General features: G+C 43.2%; 1 protein-coding gene across 1 annotated transcript; it reads right to left on the bottom strand.

Annotated features, from left to right (window-relative positions):
• Positions 1–10515: 10515 nt before the first annotated feature.
• Positions 10516–14727, bottom strand: GJD4 (gap junction protein delta 4). The gene is made up of 3 exons (XM_057498394.1): positions 14335–14727; positions 12660–12930; positions 10516–12572 (listed from the first exon to the last, which is right to left on the bottom strand). The coding sequence occupies exons 1-3, from the start codon at positions 14396–14398 to the stop codon at positions 11879–11881; spliced, it is 1029 nt and encodes a 342-aa protein (XP_057354377.1). The 5' UTR covers positions 14399–14727; the 3' UTR covers positions 10516–11878.
• Between the last annotated feature and the right edge of the window lie 9207 nt (positions 14728–23934).

Raw genomic sequence — 23934 nt, 5'->3', positions numbered from 1 at the left:
ATGAAACAACAGAATACGAAAAAAATGTAACTCAGCAAACTAGCTATTGTCCTCCCACTTGACGAATTCAAGTGGAAATGGCATTGTGGGTTTTTTGTCTCCTTCCAACTATTTGGGAGAGGACAGGAGCGCCCTCACCTGGCCTGAAGGAAGAACTGCATGCTGGTTCGGAACTGAAGGTCTCACTGCCCAGAGCAGTTTGGAAAAGCCCTACTTTTCCTTTCACTCGTGAAGAAATAGCAACAAGCTGTGTGTGCACAGTATGCTTCTGTTAAACTAGAAATTAAATCCAGTCTGTGAGCCTGGGATGAACCAGTAATGTTGATGTATTGATTGATTTTTAACCAATTCTTCCTTTAAGTAACCAGTTGTATTGTATGAAATACACTACACGGTATGAAACATCACAGTGTCATACAGGAAAGGTGCAGCTATACAGGGTTGGACCAGAGTGGTCAGTCTGAACAATAAGCCCTTTTCATTCTTCTAAAAATGTTAAAAACATTCTCCTTTTCAGTAAATGTTTATTTGGTGAAACCAATTCAGGTAGCAAAGAAAGCTTACCCTGACCCTGTGGTGACCTCAGGTGGGCATGAAAGAGTAGGCAAGCCTGGTTTATTGTCATACAAGCAGCAGATGGGCTGGGACCCTGAATGCATGCCAATACATGTATCTTTAAAGGGAACCTGATACAACCTTACCTAATGCTGGAACTTCACTCAGGTTTTAGAAATTTTAGGCTAATGTTTACTCAGTGCAGAAACCTCCTCTTTCTCTAAGTGCCCTGAAAGAAGTGACCAGTCCTTAACCTAAGACCCAGAAAGTGAACTGCTTCCACAAGGAAACACTCAGGTTTCCCAAGTCCATGTGACAAGTATGATTTTCTATCTTAACTGGTATATTGCCTCCAATTTCTGTAAGAAAAAGTCTAAGCAGAAAGTCGTAGGTCAAGCCTATGGAAGGGATACAAACTTTGCATAATACCACTAAAAAGGATCTCTTGGCCACACTCAGTGGGAACTCAAAAGAAGCTAATAACTCAGTTAAACTATTCCAGAAAATATCTCATGATGAACATTATTTTTACCTGATTAACTTAGAGAATCTCCAGTAAGCCACAGAGATCCAGTAAAATTGAGAGTTTAAGAGCATAGACTCTGAAGTCCTTGGCCTGGATCCACTCATGTGATTTGGGGCAAGTTCGCTGTCCTCTCTCTGCCTCAGTTTTCTCCGTAAAATGAGAACAGGAATAGTGCCACTTCACAGAGATATTATGAGAATTAATTTCTAAAATGACCAGCACCTGACTGGAGCCGTAAGAGCCAGTTGCCATCATTAAAGAGGGCATTTTACTGTCAAGATGTTTCCATGCATATTTTTCATTGTATTTACTTTTCTATTGTGGTTAAAAAATACATAACAAACTTTACCATCTTCTCCAGTTTTTAGGTGTATGTGTTTGTGATGCAAAATATATCCACAGTGTTGTGAAACAGAGCCCTGGAATTTTTTCATCTTGCAAAACTGAAACTCTACAGATTAACAATTCCCCATTCCCCCTCCGTGCAGCCCCTGATAACCACCATTCTGTCTTGTTTCTATGACTTTGACTACTCTGGGTACCTCATGTAAGTGAGGAATGCACAGTATTTGCCTTTCTGGGACCAGCGTATTTTACTTAGCACAATGACCTCAAGGTTCATCTGTGGGACAAGATTTCCTCCTTTTTAAAGGCTGAATAATAATCCAGTAGATGTAGATGCCACATTTTATTTATCCATTTATGCTTTCGTGGACAACTGAGTTGCTCCCACCTCTTGGCTATTGTGAGTAATGCAGCTACATACAGATATCTTTTGTTGGAGACCCTGCTTTCAATTATTTTGAAAATATGCCCAGAAGTGGGATTGCTGGGTGATATGGCAGTTCTAATTTTAAGATTTAAAGGAACTGCCATGCTGCTTTCTAGAGCAGTTGCACCATTCTACAATCTCATCAACAATGCATAGGAGCTCCAATTTCTCCACACCCTCCATGTGCCCAGAAGAAAGAAAAACTGGAAATAGTTCTTGAATGGCATTAATGACCACCACAGTTCCCCACACTGCTATTCACATGTCTCCTCTCTCTCCGTGATACCTAAGTCTGCCTTCAACTGAAAGTGGTCAAGTAAAAATGCAAAAAGAACCAAATTAAGATCAGAATTTCTGGGTTCTTGGCCTACTTTGTATTAGCCTATAATCTCATTAACTTTTCTAGACTTGATTTTCCTCATCCATGAAATGAAGGTAATAATTATTGCTCTGCCCCTTTTTTTATTTTCTCTTTTTTTCCTTTTTTTAAATTGAGGTATAATTGACATGCTATTTGCTCTGCCCTTCTCACATAATTCTTCTGAGAATCAAATGACATGACCAGGACAAAAACAGTATACTTTAAATCTATATTTACAAAAAAAATAGAAGGAAATTCAATGAGATGATTGTGACTTCCATTTTACTTATAATGGTTAGATATCAGTTCTGTAACCCACTCAAAAGAAATAATTTCTATTATTTTTTTTAATGAATGCTGTTCTAAAAATCCATTCATTCAACATATATTTGTTGAGCATCTACTATACACAGAGAGTTAGGAATTACATTCAGCATCTCCACTAACTACCATACTCAGTTGTAGACACTTTCTTCCTGTGACACTAACTGGCTCATGGAAAATGAACATGCAGTAAAGCTAATGTCAAGAAAAATAAAGAAGTAGGAAAGAATATGTAAGAAAGTTTCTAAGAAGAAAAGTTCAGATAAGGCAAAAAAATTCTTTTCTTAATCAGAGTTACAACAAATGTCTGCAGTATCATCAGCAATTTTACACCCATACAGTTTCCATAGTTTGGACTTGGAAGTCTATATGGTGGAAAATGTTACATTTCATAATTTTTATGCTGGAAGGTTGGATTTCATATGGGGAAAATGACCAAGTCTGAAATACTCTAGGTTTTAAAGGATTCACATACTCTTAAGATTAACAGAACCTAACACTGTATTATGATTTGTATATTTGCATTTCAAATTATTAAGGGGTTTAGCAGTCTGAGACCAAAGATTGGATTTTTCCAAATCACACAGAAGCTTTTAAATCCAATTTTAGTCTAATTAAAGGATGAATGTGGTGAATTCCATGACTTTCCAACACAATCCTATTGTGCCAACTGAAGAAGGATTAGCACCAAGCTAACACAGATGTTTTCCAAGTTCAGTAAAATAAGGGTGGGTCTGAAGTAAGTGGATAACTCTTTTCTAGGCCCCTAACATTACTGACTTAGTTTTACTGTAAGCTGTTTATTAACTTGTGTGAGAAGTGTCAAATTAACAACAAAAGGTGTTAATTCCATTTGGATTATAAGCAGTTTGATTTCCTAACATAAATGAACTTTACTGAAACAGCTTGGAGCCATTCCACCCCCTCATTTATGTGATTCTCCAGACCTATATTTTGCCTCCAAATCTCCCATAATATCCCCATTGGACCAGAGCCTATCCGAAGGTATCCTGCTGGGCTTGGATGAGGACCAATTTAGGAAGAGGGTGACATGTGTCTTTGAAATCCCTCATTCCCATCCTACTCTTTGATAACTTCCACACTACCTTCACAGATGCCAACTCTATCCTGCACCCTTTTATTTACAATTAAATTCCTTAGTAGTCTCTTCACTGACCAAACCCAACAAGACTCCAAAAAAAGGGATACAAAACAGAGTACATGTCCTGCCCACACCAGAATTTCTGGGATGTATAAAAAATACAATAGAGAAGGTATGCTTTGTGATCCAATAATAATGATTTATTAGGAAACACTGGCATTAGAAATACATCCACAGCTATTGGCAAGGTCCCTTGGGCAGAGCTTTCCAACACCCAGTCCACCCCACCGCAGAGGGGACTCATCCGCTCCTTTACCTTGGACTGACTCAGAGTCTCTTTTGGATCTTAGAAGTTCCCAGTTAGAGATGTGGAGTTAATAATACCAGCTGGGCCTTTAGACCTCTTTGATCTGCATACACACAAAGGCGAGCCACCATTCCTCCACCTCCCCAAATTCTCAAAGCCACCTGCTTGCATCCACATCCTCTCCCACGTGATGTTTACCCAGTCTCACTCTGATTCCAAACTCAGAGCCTTAAACTCTGCCACTCACCCTCCGGCACTGGCCGTCCCGTGCTCCCTGCCTGGGCTCCTGCTCTGTCTCTTGACATCATGTGGACTTTAGTCTCTCCTTCTTTTCTCTCTCTGCCCTCTTTGGGGACCCCTGCTCCCCTCCACCCCTAAGAAGTGCCGGGTCCTCCCTCATGTTTCCTCCCTCCTGTCCTCCTATTGATATCATTTTTCTGATCTGTCATGCTCACCAACACATAGTTACCCATACAGGGTGATTCAGGGAGCAGCTTTTCTCAAGGTGTTTGGATTTCAAAAGGCATCTTCCAGCTTGAATACTTAATTAAGAGTTGAACCTCAGCAGTAGGCGTTCCCCACCCAACCAGAAAAAAAAATGCAAATTACAGAAATATCATTGCACACCTCTGCCTGAAAGACTTGTCACTTTTTTGCTGACATCATTCACTTTTCAGTCCCTTTAGGTCACCAAGGAGGTGTAGGGGTGCCCAAAGCAGAAGGTAAAGCCTGTGGGCAGAACACCCAAGGCTTTAATGGCTCCTCTGTACTGATTATTCTCAAATCTGCCTCCTGCCAAACGCCTCTCTGAGCTTTGGTCCCATAAGGCCAGCTTCCCATGAGGCATCTTCTCCTAAATGCTCAACAGACAACACACCGTGGCACTTATAAACCAGCAGCCATCGCATGGTTTCCTCTTATGGGCAGCTAAGCCATAGGCTGGACAGAATAGAATTGAGTTTTTTTAGTTTAATCTGGTCTAAAATGTAGTCAGCTAGAAAGGCAATATTCTTAAGCATGGAGGAAAATCATGATTTAAGTATAATGACAACAAGGCATTTAAACACAAGCTGATCGGTTCCTTGAAAAGTTGGCCCAATTCATAAATCTTACTGAATTTAAATTCTCTTATAGGTAATTATAACTACTTTAATAACTGGTTAATTACTAGGGATAATTAGCATGCTTCCCATGACTCAGTTGATGTGCCTGTTGAGGATCTTCACTGTCAGGCTTAGTGGGGGAGCTCCGACACCCCCATCTACCTGGAGGAAGGTCACCCAAGTTCTAGAGAAAGCACCAGAAGGAAACAGTGTGCTTAGGGTTAGAGTTTCAAATTCCACCCATGAAGCTGCAGCAACCTCACAAATAGTCTGCATGTGGTCAGACCTAGCTTGATAGAGAAGAATCTGTACACATTTATAACAATTTTCTGGAGAACCTGTCCTAAGAAATAATCCAAATAAGAGAAGAACCCTGTGTACTCATGCCGTTTGATTCTCTAGTATCAAAAGGCTAAAAGCATTTTGTTCAGCAACAACCTTTAAGTTGAACAACAGAGGCTGGGGGAGGCTGGGTCAGAGCATCGTCATATGATGGACTCTTTTGCCTTCATTCAAATCGATATGAAGACCAGAGAACCATGAAAAATGTATGTAATTTATTAGCAAGGGAAAAAAGCAGAATGTGAGTTTTACAAATACATTATAAATTTTAAAACATAAGAAGCCAAGAATATAGATTATGACATTGTGTTAGAGAGGAAGCTTTATTTTTTAAACTTCTATGTTTTTATATTTTTATAACAATTTTTTAACTTCAAAAAGCTATTTGCCAATCTAATTTGTAATCAGACGCCAGCTTCATTCTCCTCCTATAGGTCTACTGTCGGCCTCTCATATTGCCACAAATACCACTATTAAAGAGTCATCTGTTGGGACACTGAACCCTCTGTTGGTTTGTTAATGTGCCCAGAAAGCTGACCCTCTTGTGAACAATGAGCTTCATAAACATTAACCCTTCTATCTGACCACCTTCAGAAGGCATCCCAGAGTGGTGGAAGGAGCCACACCAGCTGGGAGTGAGAAGCACTGGCCACCAACTGAGCAGACTGTCGAGAGGAGTTATCCCACCCTCCTGGACCTTCATTTCTTCAGATGTAAAACTGACTGGTCAGATTTGTGTCACCAAGGACCCTCGCAGATCAAAGATTCCGTGATGCTGGGTGGGGGCAATGGGCTTAGGAGGCCTCCTGTAGTTGGCTGAGGTCAGGGTATCTGGAATTAGGAGGCCAAGCTCAGACAGTGCAGTGAGGAGGAAGGTGCCCGAGCAAGAGGCACTGGGGAGACTGAGCGTCACAGGCAGGCCACATAGGAAAACACCAAAGGCCCAGCTTTCTTCCATTCCCCAACTTAGTAATGGAGTAATTATTACAAATTAGCCCCAGTTCCTTTATGCAAGAAAGTTTGCTGTTTGGCTCAATGGTTTACTCAAAAAAATAAAATTTTATGGTGACATATTCAAGTTTGAACCATAAAATTTATTTTTTAGTGTAATTTGTCCTCATTTATTTCCCAATTCTCTCATCAAAACAGACTCTCAAATGCAGGGGTGCTGTTTCTTTATCTTCTCTTGTAACTCACCCCATGCCTTGTGCAAGGTGTCATGAGTTATCTTCAATATTTACATTTATCTTTCTTCTAAAAGAAAAGGTAAAAACCTTTAATCCACCCTCTGATAATAAACATATTCCTAAGGATAGGAGCAACACCTTCTTTTTTAAATAGATGAAAAACCAGACACACAAAGAAAAGGCAATGTACGCAGATCCTTCAGCTAGTGGGAGGCTGGGTTACAAGTCTTAACCATTTTCCTAGCTTCCCTCTGAAAAACCATGTTAGGCACACAACAGAATTTGATGAACTTACTTTAGCATAAGCCTTTATTTCCTTTTAATGGCTAATCCCACAAACCACCTCTATAAAATCACTGAATTTTCATTTCTGAAGGAAATGGCACTTGGCTACACTTCCAATAAAGTTTAATAACGCCTGAGGCTTTTCTTGGATCAAGTATCCCAGGTGAGGAAGCCCAATTTGTAGACACTTAATTGCCTCCCAGATATTATTTCTGAGATCAAAAGCACCTTCACTTTCTAAAGCACCAGAAAAGGAGAAAATATTTCTTAAAATAAAATAACCATCATTTCATTTCAGAAACCAAGAAGGGAAGCCTCACACTTTTGCAGACACCTTATATGACAAGTTCCAGCCATAAAGGGATTTCTGTAGCTGTTTCGGACACAGCTGAGGAATCTCAAATGAAGAAGGCACATCTGTGTTTTCTTGGCACCCACTGGACAGCTTTCTGAGCAGCCCCCTGTGAGGTCTGAAGCATCTCCCCACAGCCCCCTTGTCTGTCTTGTCTGTCAATTAATTTTGAATCCATGTCTCGAGCAGCCTGATCACGCAAGAAGCCAAAGAAAAGGACATTCGGACACTTGTGGGCAAAAATTAAAAGGATAAATTAGAAATAAGGGGCTGCCTCTTAACTCCATAAGGATGAATCATTGTCTCGTTAAATTATTCTCTTTCAGTGAGACCACCTTGCCCCCAGTTTCTCTATTATCTGATTCCCATGTCTGTTGCTGAGACTTCTTAAACCCTGCTTTTTCCAAGCAGCAAGAAACAAGAAAAGAGGATCCGGATAATGGTCAAAGGCACCACCAAAATCAGTGAACATTGCAGTCTTCTAAATACTGCATCCTAAATATGGTCCAAGAGGGGCCTCTGGTGGCAAGAAAGGATGCCGGAAGAGGTTGGGAGCCCCCCCGCAGTCTGTGGACACCTTCCTCATGCGAATATCCCAGCATCACACGTTCCTGGAGAGGCCTGTTGAGAGTGACCCGCCGAGCATGAGTGACTTCACGGCACAGGAAAAGCCTTCTGGGACACACAACTGTGTCCCTCTGGGGGGCTGCCCTACGCACTGTCTCATCTGAGCTTCCCGCCACGCTGGAAGGCAGTCCTCAGACCCCATTTCAGCTCTGAGCACATCAGCGTTCACAGGCGTTGGAGGGGTAGCTACTTAGGTGAAGAGGAAGAAAAAGCACAAAATCTCAATCATAATATATAGTGAGTTAGTCAGAGGATGAAAATAGAGGATAGAGAATATAGCCAATGATTCTGTAACATCTTTCTATGTTGACAGGTAATAACTGCACTAGTTGGGGTGGGTTTTAATAATGTATACAACTGCTGAATCACTTTGTTGTGTACTTGAAACCAATATAATATATGTCAACTATACGTCAATAAAAAAATTAAAATCTAGTTTGTGCATTTGACTTTTAATTTTGTGAATTCTACATGAAACTCATTTCAGCTGAGTTCAGCTTGAGAAAATTTAGTCCCTTCAGTTCTGTTTTCTGCTGCACATACCCCTCTCCTAGGTCACAGCACAGAGGAGAAAGTACCCTGTGCAAGAGATTGGTTCAGATGGACAGGAAAAATATATGTGCATGTATCTCCAAACCGGGGAGAAGACAGCTGTTTTGCTTCTTGGAAAGATGTCCCACAGCACAACCAAAATACAGCTGGCCAATTTGCAACCTCCCAGCTAAGCCAGCTAAGCACCTGGAGCTGGAGCGAAGTTCTGGTAGGAGGCCTTCCCACGTGGGGACCCTCGGCAAGCCTGTGCCTGAAGGGACTGGGTGCCCCCTCCCCACCGGGAAAGCACCACCTTCCTCCGTTTTTCTTGCCTGAAACCAAATTTACACTCAGAAAATCTGAAATAGGTTCTCACGGTAAATTGCAACATGCTACACAAAAAGAGCCCCATTTATTAATTCTGTTTAATACCTTTCTTGGCTAAACACAGCGTCATCTCCCTGATCCTTGTATTTCCTGCTCGTGTGTCCCCGCAGCTGCACAAAGCATCAGGACGGCATCCGGGCCCCACCAGTGCGGCCCTGCCCCTGCTGCGCCTCCTGGGAACTCACCCTGAATCTGACCTGGGAAGATTTCCGAATTACAGTTCCTAGAAAGTCAGACCTCCACAGGACATCCCGTGAGCTCTGTATACTGCGGAAAGAAACCTAAACCCAGGCAGACGCGTGCACACGCACAGCAGCTCAGACCCTCTCCTGTTGGAGTGGTTGTGGTGACGAGGGCGGTCCCACGGGGCGGGAGGTGGGGGCCGTGGGCCCAGGTCAGCAGGTTCTGTTCACCCACCCGTTCCCATTCTCTCCTCTCCCACGCCAGGATGTCTCGGGACCCGAGCTACCGTCCTCACCTAGCTACCCCTCTGGAGGCCAGGCCTGGCCGGCTCTTGCCACGTTCATCTCACCGAACCTATGCTTAGGCTGTTCGCAGGGTGGGAAGGCCTAATCAGTTAGCCCTTATTAATGTTAAAATGACTGCGAGCTGCATATGGCACATGGCATTGACGAGTTCCTATACCTGCAGAGCAAGCCTTGTTCTTGTTCCTCAGAGGGAAACCGAGGCACAAGGTGCCTCCAAGTGACCTGCCAAGAGATGGTGGACACGAGATAAGAGCCCAGATGTCTCCCCTTGGCTCCCCACCTCTGCCCTTCGCTCTCAGCCCCCACTGCTCTGAATAGATATTTATGGTTTCCCACAGAACAAACCTGATGGCTCTGACTCTCCATAGTGGGATTCTGCACTCAGCAGAGAGGCCGAAGCTGTCCTTCCCAGTGCCCTCCAAACCAAATCACGCTTGCTGTCAACTGGGCCTGAGCATGGACTTCAGCAGGGGGAGCACAGACATGCCCTGCCCCTCCTCACTAGGGAGTGGTCGGAGGAGCCCCAGCTCGGCCCTTGCAGCCGTCCTTTCCTAGCCATTCCCCCAGCACCCTGACGGACACACGCTGACATTTGTTGAGTTGATTTCTTCACTTACCATTTATCAAGGACAACATTGGCATGCTTGAGGAACGCATTGAGCTTATTGATAAAATAGTAATGAAGCCCTAGGGAATTCTTAGAGTTCTAAGTCAACCTTGAGAAGTCCACCAGAACTGCAGACTGTGGGACAAGACCCACATTTGCCCGTGAATACATTAGGAATATCAGACTCAAAAATCACATGCACTGAGCACTTGCTATGTGCCCGATATTGATCTAGGTAATGAAGAAAGGGGTCTGAGTCATGACTCATGGTTTTTTTTTAACTCTAGGGGGAAAAATGTATTCCCAACCTGGGGCACATAAATCTTTGAAGCTGAAATCAGTCAAAGGGAAAAATAAAGTGGGAGAAACCTGTTAATTACTTACAAGAAGTTGTCTATTCCCATTCACCCGAGTCTCTACCCTGGCTGGGAAAAAAACAAGAAATATCTCTGTTTCCCCGCCCCACGCGCCCCACCAACCACCACCAACTTGTAAGCACCCTTGATATGGAGATGGACTAAGGCCAGGTGAGAGATTCTGGAAATATTGCAATTTTACCCAAAGTTTACAGTTTTCAGTGGATGGAGGGGTGGGAGAAAGATTGATTGATTGCATATGTTAAAAATAGGCACATTCATTCAAATATCCTTACACCAAAACCAATGTCAGATGATTTTTTTTAAGGTTTAAATCCTGTTAGTCAAAATCAAAATCAATAGGCTTTGACATCCTATACGTATATCAAGTGGGATGTTATTCTCCATCCTGGCAGATACTTCACTGTCAAGTTTTCCTTAGAACAATTAAAAGTGTCCATTGGTTTCATAAGTGTGTTGAAAAAAGGTTCAGCTTTCTTATTGTTTCTGGCATGAAAGGACATTCCTCCCCTGGGCCATGTTGTGTCTTGAGCCAGGAGGATGTTCACCAGCTCTGGACGAACACCCAGAGGACTGTTCCCCCTCCTGATGAAGGTGAGCAGGCAGATCGGGATGCACAGGAGCTCCTTCTGCTGCACTGTGTCTGCCTGTGTAGCAGTTAAGAGCACCAAAGCTTTCACAGAGTCGTGCTCTACCTTGGACAGCACCTGGATGGAAAGCAGAGTGACAGAGAAGAGGCAGAGAAGTGCCTGGGCCCAGGCTGGGAGATGCCCCACTCGGGTTCTCATCTTCCTGCCAGAAGGTGAAGACAGGGTGACTTCACTGCACCACTCTGGACAGGACCCGTGAACCTGGGCTAGAAAGCAGGAGACGTCTCCATCTCCCCGCTGCAATGGCCAGGTGCTCCCACTTCTCAGGGAGGACAGCACTCAGCAAGCATCCAGGACCAACCAAGCAGCCAGAGGCCACCCCACAGCCAGTGCACCCAAACCCATGTGTGAGAATTATCTAAGACACCCCCCAGACACGCAGCTGTTCATTAGCCATGCTTTCTGTTCTTGTCATTTCTCCTATTACACTGTTAAGTACAAAGTGTGTCTCACAATGCAATCAGCATTAATTTTATCAAACGGGTTTGGAGGAGTTAAACTAGCATCTCCCTCTTGATGGCAGGCATAACATGTCTCTTTTATCCAAGCAGAAAACCAACAAAAAACAAAGAACTTCATAATAATTCATCAGGAAACATTAAGACCCTAATGAGCATTATTCACTTAAGAGACCAGGGTTCACATTAGGGATGAACTGTGGAAAAGGATAAGGCAATAGGACTGCATTGCAGAATCACCAGTGACCTGGCACTCTCCAAATTATCATTTTAGCTTCCAGCCTAAATTTGAAGGCCAAGTGTTTTGTTTTGCTTTTTTCAGCAGAAAGCTTATCTAAATTAAATCTACACTGCAAGTATATCAGCATACTCCACAAGGCCCATTTTGTCCCATGCCTGTTGGCCTCTCTGTTGATGTTCTCCAGGAACATAGTTGAGTGATAAGATTTCACACCAGCCAAAGTGGGCCTGCACCTTTGTGGTCCAAGTTTACATTCAGACAGAACGGTGTTCCCCGTGCCACCCGGCATTTCATCTTCATACCCACTCAGACTTTCTGGTTCTCAAGTGGGGAGCACTGCCGGATGCAGGGGGCTGCAGCTGGCTGGATGGACAGCGCCCTGCCAACCAGCTCCCAGGAGTTAGGGAGCATTCCTCTGACCTTGTGAGGTCTCTGCTCCTTGAGTTTTGGGTGGCTGCACTGTGGGGCCTGCTTCCCAGCTCTCTACAGGCCATGGCCAGCTTGTCACTGGCTAAGGACATCAGCTCACTCTGGTCCTCATCAGGAAGCTCCATCTGCCGCGACACAGCAGGCTTCCCACTGGGGCTGTTGACACCTTCCCCTGCAGGCTCCCCCTCTTCCTCCCCGGCCCTCAGCCCCGGCCTCCTGCCCGGGCCCCCAGCATGGCCAGGGGCAGCCCTGCCAGCATGGCCCTCCTGCCCAGCGGGGCCTGGCCTCCTGCTCATCCTCCCCTGCAGGCTATAGATGAGGTCAGCCATGCTGAGCAGGAAGGAGAGTACACTGACCACCCAGATGAACAGCATCATAATGGACTTCTCAGTGGGCCGAGACACATAACAGTCCACCACGCTGGTGCATGGGGAATGCATGCAGGAGAATCTCGTTGGGACCAAGAATCCAAAGAACAGGTAATGCAAGGCACCAAAAGCTGCCTCCGTCAGAGTCCGAAGAAAGAGGTGGACAATGTAACCAGAGGAGAAGTCTGGCACGGTCAGGTGACAGCCCTCCCCATAGGTTGGTGGGCAGCATCTAGCCCCAGAAGTCAGGTCAGAGGGGTAGTGGCCACTGGGACCACCATCTGGCCTGCAGGCTGCACGCATGGCGAGTTCAGCTCCTTTGTGCAGCACATAGACGCTGAAAACAGCCGAAGGGAGCAGAACAGACACACTCTGGATCAGCCAGAAGCGCAGGGGAGACACAGGGGAGAAGAAGTCATAGCAAACGTTGGTGCATCCAGGCTGCAGAGTGTTGCATACAAACCTCTCCTGCTCGTCCTGGTAGATGGGGGATCCTGCCAAGATGATCACTGCCATCCTCAGCAGGATCGTGAAGGCGAGCCAGAGCTTCCCTGGGATAGAGGGGTGCAGCGTCACTACCCTGCAGACACATTGCCTCCTAACAACAGCTGTTGAATATTTATAGATCAAAGAATATCATTATGTGATAACAACATTGGCTCAAACGTTTAAGACCAGCTCAACTATGTTTAAATGCTATAAAATTATTGAGAAGTCACTAAACATGTGCTTTAGTCCCAGAACAGTATCAGCCAGTTTGTTCACTTGACAAATACTTACCCTCACCTACAATGCATCCGACAACGTGCTGAGTACTTGTTTGAAACGTGCTTTGAGATGAACAGAGTTTGAAGAAGCATTAGAGACTAAAAATGTTTAATCTGACTCCACTAGTTCAGACTTTTGATAATATCTCCCAGACTGAAAGTTCTAGAAAGTTGAGTTGAACAAATTAATCATGTCAATAAGATCTTAAGAGCTTAAAGGATGTTAGCACATTCCTGTAACTGTGTACAACAAATACAAGCTACTCGTTTCTGTCAGTCTTCTTTTTTATGATATAAGTCCCCAGATCTTTTAATGTTGCTTCATGATCCTTGAAATCAAATTTCTTCAACAACATTCTTCCAATTGTTCAATAATTCAGAATTCCTTTTCCTCTATTTCAGTGATTATGAATTCATGATTCACCTTTCTTCAACTTGTCATGATTAATGAGACCAACTTAGGAAATCAAAAGTGCCCATTGGTTTCATAAGTGTGTTGAAAAAAGGTTCAAGTCCTATTTTCATGTCATGAGTTAACGATTTTAGAACATGTTTAAGCTTCAGTTAAAATAATTTGTAAATACCTTGTTTTGTGAGGAGATACAGAAAACATTACCTGATAGCAGAAAAACAAGACTCTACTATAAATGAAGGCAGTTAAACTCAAAGAATACCATCATTATGTGATAACATCAACTCAAACGTTTAACACCAACTTGATTTGTTTCAATGCTATGAAAATAAGAAAAATAACAACCAGTTCATGGGTGTATTTTATTCCTGTTCCTAGGACACCCATACTGCTCTGAAAATTCAACTTGTCTTCATCAAACTCAGAAACACTTATTCCTTTCTTTGTTAAAAAAAAAACTGAACTAAATTGCAATTTGGTTTAAAGTGCACAAGAGAAATCACTAATCTTTACAAATTAAGCCTCAAGGAAAAGATAGGCAAGAAGAAAGTGTAATTGGTCCCTTGCTTCTGTCTTCAGATTCAGCTCTCAAATGTCAATGAGAAGAGCCCAGGGAGAGAAACACTCACACCTGAGACTTCCTTGAATGATGGTGGAACACGGAGCAACTCGGAGAAAGCATGAGCCCCCAGCTCCTTTCCCCCAGCAATGAGCTGGCCAGGCAGAGGGATGGAAACAAAGAGAACAAGAGCTTTGGGGCTGCTTCCTGTACTCACCCACAATGGTCATGCTGTGGTTTAAGGTCATGATGAGGAGTCCCAGCAGGTCCAGACGTTCCATACTTCCAGAATGTTGCAGACTCAAGCTGCTGGTGACGTCTGAAGCCTGGGTTCCCCAAGGAGGTGGAAAATACTTTTGTTTTCTGCAGGAATAAATGTACCTTAGTTACAGAAGATTGAAAGGTAAGAGCTAGAAATAAGAAAGACAAGATTTCAGCCCAGGAGTAAGAGGTCAGTTTTTCTACTCCAAGTGGAGATGAGCCCAAGCTGTCTGCCTCCGAGGCAACAGTTCCTGACAACTGCAGTAACCAGATGACAACAGACGTCATCACTCATCATGGGCTATTCTTACCCTCCTGGGACATTCCAGGCCCATGGCAGCACTCACATGTCTACTAGGAAAGCCAGATGCTTCAGGATATATAGAAGCAACATTTACTCCAAGGAAGGTAAGCTCTGTTAAACAGCCAAGTAAACTTCTCTATTAAGAAAGCATTTCCTCCTTGAAAACATTTCCACAACCACCTCACTTGTCCAAGAGGCTCTAAAATGCTCATGTTTGGTTCTCTATGAAACTTCTCTCTGTAGCTCCCCCCATAACCCTGGCATGCCCTCACTCTGAATTCTTATACATTATGCAAACATAAATCTGCATCTCGGATGCACTTTCCAACTTTAGGCTGTGACTGTTGTTCTTTAACTGTTCCCTGTCTGGGTTAGTGACCAGAGCTCTTCATTCAGATGCAAAAGGTGCAAAGCCTTGGGAAGCCTAACAGTCACGAGGGAAGTCACTGAATCTCTCCAATCCTTGTCTCGCAATAGACAGAACCATGCTTTTGCACTCAGAATTTGTAGGAGGCAGACATGAAATGACAGCATGGAGGGCAGCTAGCATGTCATGGGCATTAACAACTCAAATCAGCAGAATTTCAATCCCTAACTGGCTCAAGGAACCTTTAGAGATTGCATCTTCTTTTTACTTCTCCCAGCCCCATCTAGCCAAGGGTTGCTCCCATTGAATCAGCTTAATAAATGTCCCTTAAATGTGTAATAAAGTATCCCCGCCTGGGCCTGCTGACTTCAATCACAGATGTATCAAAACCGTCTTGTGGCTGTCACCTTTGTATCTAGGAAGAACACACCCTGCAAGGCTGGGGAGCCATCATCAGCATAGAAATTGTGAACTTTAAAAGGAATGATTTCAATTTTCTGTGAAAGCTATTCTTTACATTTCTATCTTTTCTTTATTTCTGATCTATTCTTGACTTTAGTAATATCCCTAAAAAAATTCCCAGGAGTGCAACAAAGCCACTTTCATCTTTATTCACATGACACATTTCCAACCACAGAAAACATTTTGACCCCCTTCAAAGGAACAGTAGTTTTTGCTATATTTTAGTCAAATGCTTCAACATGAGCAATAAAATTTTATACTGTAGTTAAGTCAAAATATTCAAGTAGCCCTATAGTTCATGTGTAAGATAAAGGAAAATATCTTTGCTTCCTAATAGAGTACTCATGATACCAGCCCAAAAACTGAAATACCAGGGAAGCATTTTCTGAATTTTGCTATGCAATATAAATATTCTGAATGTGGAGTAAATAAGATTTTGTGACCTTGAGCAAATCACTAAAGCTTTTCATGCCTTAGTTTTCTCATCAGTTAAGTAGCAAAAAGAATGTGCCCTCTGCCTACATAGTGGTTGTGATATACAAATGAGATCAGACATGAAAACTATTTAAAAACATAAAGAATTATATGGGCTGGTGACAGGAGCATCTCAGGGTCTGCTCCTCTGTGTTCCCACCCCTGGTCTTTCCCTTTGACCCCACAGCATCTTCCAAACAGCAATGCTGTCTGTTTGCTCCCAACAAATCCTTATCACTTTGCTTTTCCTCCTCCAAGTCTACCCTATTTCCATTCTTTGTCTTTTTTCTTCTTCTTTTCCCCCTCTTTCTCCTGCTAGGAGGCATTTTTGCTTTCCCTGGAAATCCTAACCCCAGTGGTTGTCAGAAGCAAGATGGGGACAGGAGAGGAGGAGAATATGGCTGGAGCATTAAACACATGGGTGTCTGTAAAATTACCCCAGCATTGAGGGGGAAGTTTCCATTTGTGCATCTATGGAGCAGAGACAATATTTAGGACAGTCCTGTGCTGAGCCCAATGGGAAAGAAATCTAGTAGGAGTCAGGGACATGCACAAAGCTAAATCACAAAAGACGCCAGCCTGGGACTCAATCACAAAATGATCTCTGCAAAAGGAAACAAGAACAACAGAGCCACATGCCAGTCAGACTCAGCTCGCCTCCAGCTTAGTGACATTGGCAGATTCTTTAGGCCTCAGTTTTACCATTTGTAAATTGGAAATAATGATACTTCATTTGGAGGGTTATTGAGAATTAGGGTTAAGTTAAATGAGGTTTGAGCACAATATTTGGCCTATAAGAGGTTCTTGATAAATGATTACTTTAGTGAATTCTCATTATTCATGGCAGCTACAGTCTATAAAGTTGCCACAAACAGTGCATTAGAGAATCCAAGAGGCTCCCAAGGAAATACAGAATGAAGTTCCAATGAGTCGTCAGTCACATTTTTGTCCACCAGTCAGTACATCATCTTGTTTTATGTGTGTTTCTGTTTAAAGATGCCTGGCTTAACACATATATTTTTATATATATTTAATGTAGTTGGTTCATTATCATGGAACCCGTGGCCAGCAGCATTGTGACTCACATCTGAGCAAACCTCATCAAACATGTGGATTTTCTCTGTAAGGTCCACCACAGCCTTGTATTAAGGAACACTCCCTAATTTCAGCACTATGCTTGGGGTGGATGTGGGTGGAGAGATTGCAAACAGCAAGATCACCAACAAAAAGCACAAAAATTTGAAAAACGTGACACTAAATAGACCCAAAAAAAAACTCCTTTACAGTATAAAAACTGAAGCAAGAAGGCAAAGCACCACCTTGTTCCGCTCCCCCAGGAACATCTGTATCGGATGACTCAAATTTTCAGGGCTCTGTAGATGACCACAAATACCTGTGAAAGTTTGAGCATCAATTTGGAGGTTACTAATATAGTGTAGCAATTAAGTGTATCATAAATATCCATGAATAATGAGAATTGACTAGTAATACAGATCTACTAAACAGAAAACAAGCTGAGGCTTGACAAAGGATTGATTCAGGAAGGGTGTGTCCCCAGGAGCCCCAGGAAGAGGGACGGGGGTCCAGACCTACCCACTCACGCTCGTACTCCAATCAGAACACTTCCACTTCTGTCTGTACTACTTCTCATGCTTCAGGCAAGACTCCCCCTGAATAAAGGAGTGTGCATCTAAAAAGAAATGTCAGAAAACATCTGACTTATGTGAATCATTATTTAATTATGGGAAGTGGTGTGATGTCAAGGTTCCAACACATGCTCTGGATTCTGACAACCTGGATTAAAATTCCAGTTCCTTGACTGTGTGACTTCGAGGAAGTTCCTTTCCTCAGGTTCCTCACTGTAATATCACAGTATCTAGCCCCAATTCTAGAATGACTGTGAAGAATAAACAAGAAAATCCCTAAACACACAGAACAGTGCCCAGCCAACGATGTGTACTCAACTACTAGTTCTCATTTTTGTTGCCTGCCAAGAATAAGATATCAGTGAAGGCAGGTCTTGCAGTGGCCTTTCCTCCACAGGACGAGTGCTCCAGAGCCCAGATCAGCCCAGCAAGAGGAAGGTATTTTTTCTCCCAGGCTCGAAGTGACAAATAACCCCAGGGAAATAGAATTTAGCTTCTGGAGGGCTTGGAAATGATAACATCTGTTGTATTTTGCTATGTGTATGTGTTTAAGGAATAGCTTAATTATTTAACTAGAGAAATAAATATTTCCCTTGTTCTCAGAATTTAAACAACTTTTTCAAGACTGTAGATAGGAAGCATAACTGACTAATCATATGGACAATCACATCTCATCTGCATATATAAATCTAGCAACAAAATTGATTGTAACCAGTCAGCTGACCCTGGAATAACACGAGTTTGACTGTGTGGTCCACTTATACTCAGCTTATTTTCAATAAATACTGCACTATAAATGTATTATCTCTTTTTATAATTGTCTTACTATTTTCTTTTTCTAGTTTACTTTATTGTAACAGTACAGTATATAATATATATAACATACAAAATACTGTTAATTGACTGTTTATGTGATCAGTAGGGCTTCTGATCAACAGTAGGCTTTTAGTAGTTGAATTCTGGAGGAGTCATATTTTACACATGGATTTTCAACTACGTGGTGTTCAGCATTCAAGGGCAAACTATACTTTTCTGACAACAGTTTACCACAGACATAACCCAGGATTTATTTCGGAGTAATCTAGGTGAACCATCTCTGTGCACACTCTTTTCCACATCCCCCCACACCAGATTTACAGTGTAAAATTAACCTAGGTAATAGGAGACCCAGAGAACTGGCACAAGGTGAAAATTTTCTTCTGCTGAGCCATTTCCTATTCTGTGGTCCCAAAGCAGTCATTCCTGGATTGTATTTTCAACTCCAGTTTAAATCAACTTCACAGCTTCCCAGAACAGAGACAAATGCTTCTCTCCATGAAGAGAGCATCAGCGGCATCCCTGCGGTTGGTTTGTGCATCAGTTGGGCAGAGAGGTGTGACTTCTCTTCCAAATGAGGAAAAGAATTTCCAGGTGCTGCTCTTGCCTCAGGTAAACTCAGCTAAGACCTTTTGCAAGATATTAGGCAACACAAATCCCTGTTGTTGACCTTAACAAAATAATGTGTCCTACCCCAGTCCGGAGGGCATGCTAACCAAAGGAGACCTTGCTAAGATCTTGAAACAATGCTCTGCCAGATGCAAACACATCAGATGAAGGATGCAGATCGATAAACATCTTACTTCTGAAGCTGTTCTTCTATCCACTAAATCAGATTATCTACAAGGCAGTAGATTATCTACATAGGTCCCAATGGGAAATGCAAAGACCCCACAAAATCCATTTTCCACAGACAACATCTCATGCAAATTTTAGCCCACCTTCGTAATCTCAGAAGTGAAATTGAAGATGTGACCAAGACCATTTGCTTCAGCACAGAATTTAAATGAGATTTGGTGTCCCTAACCTGACCAGAGAATTTTTGATGCATAACACTTAAAAAGTACCAAAAAATTTTCAGCTGTTCAGAATGTTAAAGAAATCCAACTATCTGCATAGCACATGCCTTTTAATTATTTGAAATTGTATTGTTTTTAATTTTTTCATGGGGATCTTTCTATGGCAATGTTTCATTTCTGTTGAAAATGAAGCAGATGGGTGGGACAGACTGTACAGATGAGAGGTAACCAACCGTCACTTAGAATCAAGTTTGCTTTTTGAAGAAAGCAAACGTGTCCATCTTACACTTGCTGTTCACAGGTCTTGGGCAGTATCTCAGAACACCCTTCCTGAGTGCTATGGTCTGAATGTTTGTGTCCCCCTAATATTCATATGTTGACATCTTATCCCCCAAGGTGATAATATTAGGAGATGGGACCTTCGGGAGGAGACTTATGAAATTAGTGCCCTTTTAAAAAAGGTCAAGAAAGCTCCTTGCCCTTCCGCCCTGTGAAGTTACAGCAACAGCCTTCTCTGACCAGAAGCTTTCCCTAAACAAGACATGGAATCTCTCAGCACCTTAACCTTGGACTTCCAGTCTCCAAAACCATGAAAAATAAATGTCTGTTGTTTACAAGCCACCTGGTTGACAGTGTTATTTATAGCAGTCCAAATGGATTAAGACACTGTAATATCAGTTGAAATAAAATCCAAAAGATTTTTCTCCTCCTTCAGGCACAAAGGAGTCATCCCTACTCATTACTGTTGTCATCAATGCCCTTTGACTTACTGATGTCTTTCAAATTATTATTGATAGTGTAATTAACACATTTCTGTCAATGACTATCTACTGAGCACCTTCTTTGTCTCAGGCACTGTTCTAGCCTCTGGGGAAATGGCAGAGGATGAAACAGGAACATTCCTGCCCTTGTTGAGCTTATATTCTAGTGGAAAGGACTGGTAATAAATAAGACAAATATTGTCAGAAAAATTATTAATTAGATGGTGATAAGTACTAAGAAGAATAAAGCAGAGAAGGAAAAATGGATGCCAAGGTTTTGGGGACCAGGGACAGCCCCTCTAAAAAAGGTACATGTGAACAAACTGAAGCAGGTGAAGGAGGGAGCCACATAGATATCCTGAGCCACAAGCTCTTTCTGGTTAATTAATATTATCTTTTCAAATTCACCTGGACCCAAAACTACAGCCACATTTTGAGAGTTACTAGATGCACCTGTATGCATACGACCATATTACCTGGTGCGACCTCTCAGGAGCATGTGGAAGCAGTGCAGCCACACTGCAGAGCAAGGACCAGGAACCTAGTGGCACTATCCCTAAGGGCCACACCATGTCCACCACAGCATCCAGCCAGGGTCACTGCATTTGCCACAAATACACCTACTCCTTTCACTGATGGGATTTTTTTTTGTAAATTTTAAGGTAGAGTCAAATCAATTAAAAATTATTCACAAAAGTTGGTAGTCAAGGAAGTAATAAGGAGGGAAAACAGCACAGACTTCAAGATTACAAGGACCAAGTTCAGTCCTGGTTCCTGCTGTTTACCAGTGTTTGTCCTTGAGCAAATATTAACCTATCCGACCTTGTTGTCTTATCTTCAAAATGCAGATGATAATACCTACTTTGTGGAGTTAAGTAGTCATTCCTTCCAAATGTAGTAAGCACCAACAAAGAGCTCTGCCACATCTTAGGAATGCAATCAAAAAGAGCTCATGGGATGGACAGTGACTGTAATGGGGTATGTGGGGGGGACTTGGTGATGGGGGGAGTCTAGTAAACATAATGTTGCTCATGTAATTGTAGATTAATGATATCAAAATAAAAAAAAATTTTTTTAAAGAGCTCATGGGTTTCTGCCTTTGGCAAAAAGATAATTTTAAAATGCAATAAAGGAGCAGTTATAGTAAAGTGTGAGGGTGCAGCACAGGAAAAGTTTGGGTGCTGCCTTGTGGGAACACAGGGAAGAGTCCTGGAAGAAGCAGCCTCTCAGCTAAGATCTGAAGGCAAGTTATGATGCAATCACCAAATTCCTCCCCAACTGGAAAGGTAGTAGAAAATGGGAAAATAAAAGTCACACATTACTGTCCAGAGGTAAAGGTCTCATCAGTGTCATGCAGTTGAGCCATACATGGGAGTCACCAAGCAAGACCCCAAGAGTCTTTAGCCTCAATACAAAGTTCATTAGATGTAAGCTAGTTAACTCTGTGCACAGTCTAGAAGGGAAAGAACAAGATGAAAATTGCATCTTAAACACAAAACATGCTTCAGGGTTTCCTTTTTAAAGTGCTCCAGAATCAGTAAGATGTAAATCATATTCAACTGAATGAGAGTGTGCAGAGAGGCATCATGGGGGAGGACAGGGCACTGTGAGGCCGGCTCCACCCTGGTCATCACCTGGGCAGCTCTCGCCTCAACCCACAGCTCTGAGCAGGCCTCATGCTGTCCTGTGCTCGCTCTCTGGGTGAATGACAGCAGGGGCCACTTTACCCAAGGCAAAGTCCCAGCACTCAACTTGCTTTAAACACTGTTTTTAAAAGTGTCACTGTTTAACACTCTTCGGTGGCTCCCCACTGCCTCCTGGGTGACATGAGGCAGAGTCACCAAGCCTGTACGGGACCTGGGCTCCTCTCTTCCCCACCCCACTTTCTGTTCACCCAAAGACCTGAACTGCTTGGGGCCCCCGTGGCCTGTGGGACCTGCCCCAGCTGTTTCCTCCACCAGGCATCTTATCCTCCCCCGGCTGCTTTCAGAGACTTCCTTCTCCTGCAGCCAAGGCCAGGCTAGGGGTCCTTGTTGAAGTGTGCAGAGTCCAGGTCCTCTGTTAATTAAGCTTGACTTTTACATTTGTTTTTCCCAATAAAGGTACATGACAAAAAAAGGAGAGTGATGGTTGTTTGAATTTTTTCCCTCCCTGGATAACAGAGGCAGTTTCAGGGGCCCTGCCTCAGAATACCTCTCCTGTCTAATAGTAAATGCTAAGTGCTTGAGGGCCTTTGGCTGAATGATGGTGACAATGGAAACACCTCTGGGAGAGGCAACCCGCAAAATCTCACTACCACATGAGTTTATGACCACCTCCCAGGACCGTGGTGAGGGAAGGGAGGCAGTGGAGTGTCATAAATACTTTGGCATTTTACCCAGTACCAACCATCTGACATCTAACAAATTCAGGTTTATTATTCTTCATATTTTCCTCTTATCCACTTCTATGTTTTAGGCAATAGCAGAGAGAAGAAATGCAGAGAGATAGAAAGAATGAGAATGAGGAAGGGAGGGGTGAGGGGAGGAGACGCTGGCAGCCGAGACTGTTCCGTGAGTTTGGTGTTAGCCGAAAGAGTCACGTCAAGAGGAACACATTAGTCCCTGTCCTCCTCTGAAATACTAGACGGGAGAATGAAGGAATTTAATCTATTTTAAGACTCACAACTGTTAAATGCTAACCCTCCAAACATTCATGACAAACAATTAGCCTGTTGTTACAAATGAAGGATATACTCAGAAGCCCCAGACAGTGGTGTCTTCAGGAACCAGCAGCAGTCCATTCACCCCTGAGCATATGTTCTCCCCTGCACACAAGCAAACTGAGAGACAGGGGATCTCCTCAGGCAGTCTTTTCAATTCAAGTTTTCTCTAAAGGAAAAACCTGAAAGGAAGGTAGGGAACATCCCATTTCCTTTGCTGTGACAGAATTGGTACAGCCAAGACCCCACAGAAATGAGCCAGGCAGTCACCCAGTTCTAATTCCACGTGAGAGCAAAGGAACACCAAAGCAGGAACATGAAGTGTGAGGAAGATGGACAAGGGCTTAACTGGGAGTGGTTGGCTGCTGGAGCAGAGTGGGGGCTGGCGGCCTCAGCCGTGAGGGACTACTTTCACATCTGAGTGTGACCTCCTTGGCACAGGTGACAGACAGCTTGGAGACAGTCACACCCTGTGTTCGTCACCTGAGCTGACTGGCCTGGCCCATGAACGTGCATTTCCTTATTTCCTGGCTCAAGGTCAGCCAGCTTGTATGTGGTGGTACAGGAACTTGAACCCAGGGCCTGACTTCCAAGGCCTTCACCCTGGTCCCCATCAGCCTGTCCTAACCTCAGTGTAAAAGAGTACAAATCCTGTAAGGGAGCTACCAGAGGACCTGAAGGCATTGCTTGGTTTGGCTTGTGTTTTTTAATTCTCTGAAGAAGGTAGTGGAGAGTTGAATATATCTAAAGTACTTCTGAAGGTAACATTGAGTGCTTCTGAAAAACAGTGAGGGCTTCAATCAGCAATATATATTGACTATCTACTCCATGCTAGACCCTGTGCCAGCTTAGAAGCAGAGATGACTAAGATGCAGCTCTCCCCATCGAGGAGAGGGAGGCAGACAAGCACATTTCTGACAGTAAGATTATTGACTGACTTTCTAGATCCCAGAGATATAAGACATGGTCATGTCCTAGTCGCAAATGAGAAGGCTTATAATAGAGG

The sequence above is a fragment of the Manis pentadactyla genome, chromosome 3, assembly GCF_030020395.1.
Source record: "Manis pentadactyla isolate mManPen7 chromosome 3, mManPen7.hap1, whole genome shotgun sequence".
Lineage (NCBI taxonomy): Eukaryota > Metazoa > Chordata > Mammalia > Pholidota > Manidae > Manis > Manis pentadactyla.
This window is presented reverse-complemented; position numbering and strand designations above follow the sequence as displayed.

Coding starts and splice junctions, on each gene's coding strand:
- GJD4 (XM_057498394.1), bottom strand. CDS start 14,398: ATGGAACGTCTGGACCTGCTGGGACTCCTCATCATGACCTTAAACCAC. Junction 12,931..14,334: donor CCACAGCATGACCATTGTGG/GTGAGTACAGGA, acceptor CCTCTATCCCAG/GGAAGCTCTGGCTCGCCTTC. Junction 12,573..12,659: donor CGTGCAGCCTGCAGGCCAGA/TGGTGGTCCCAG, acceptor CTGTCACCTGAC/CGTGCCAGACTTCTCCTCTG.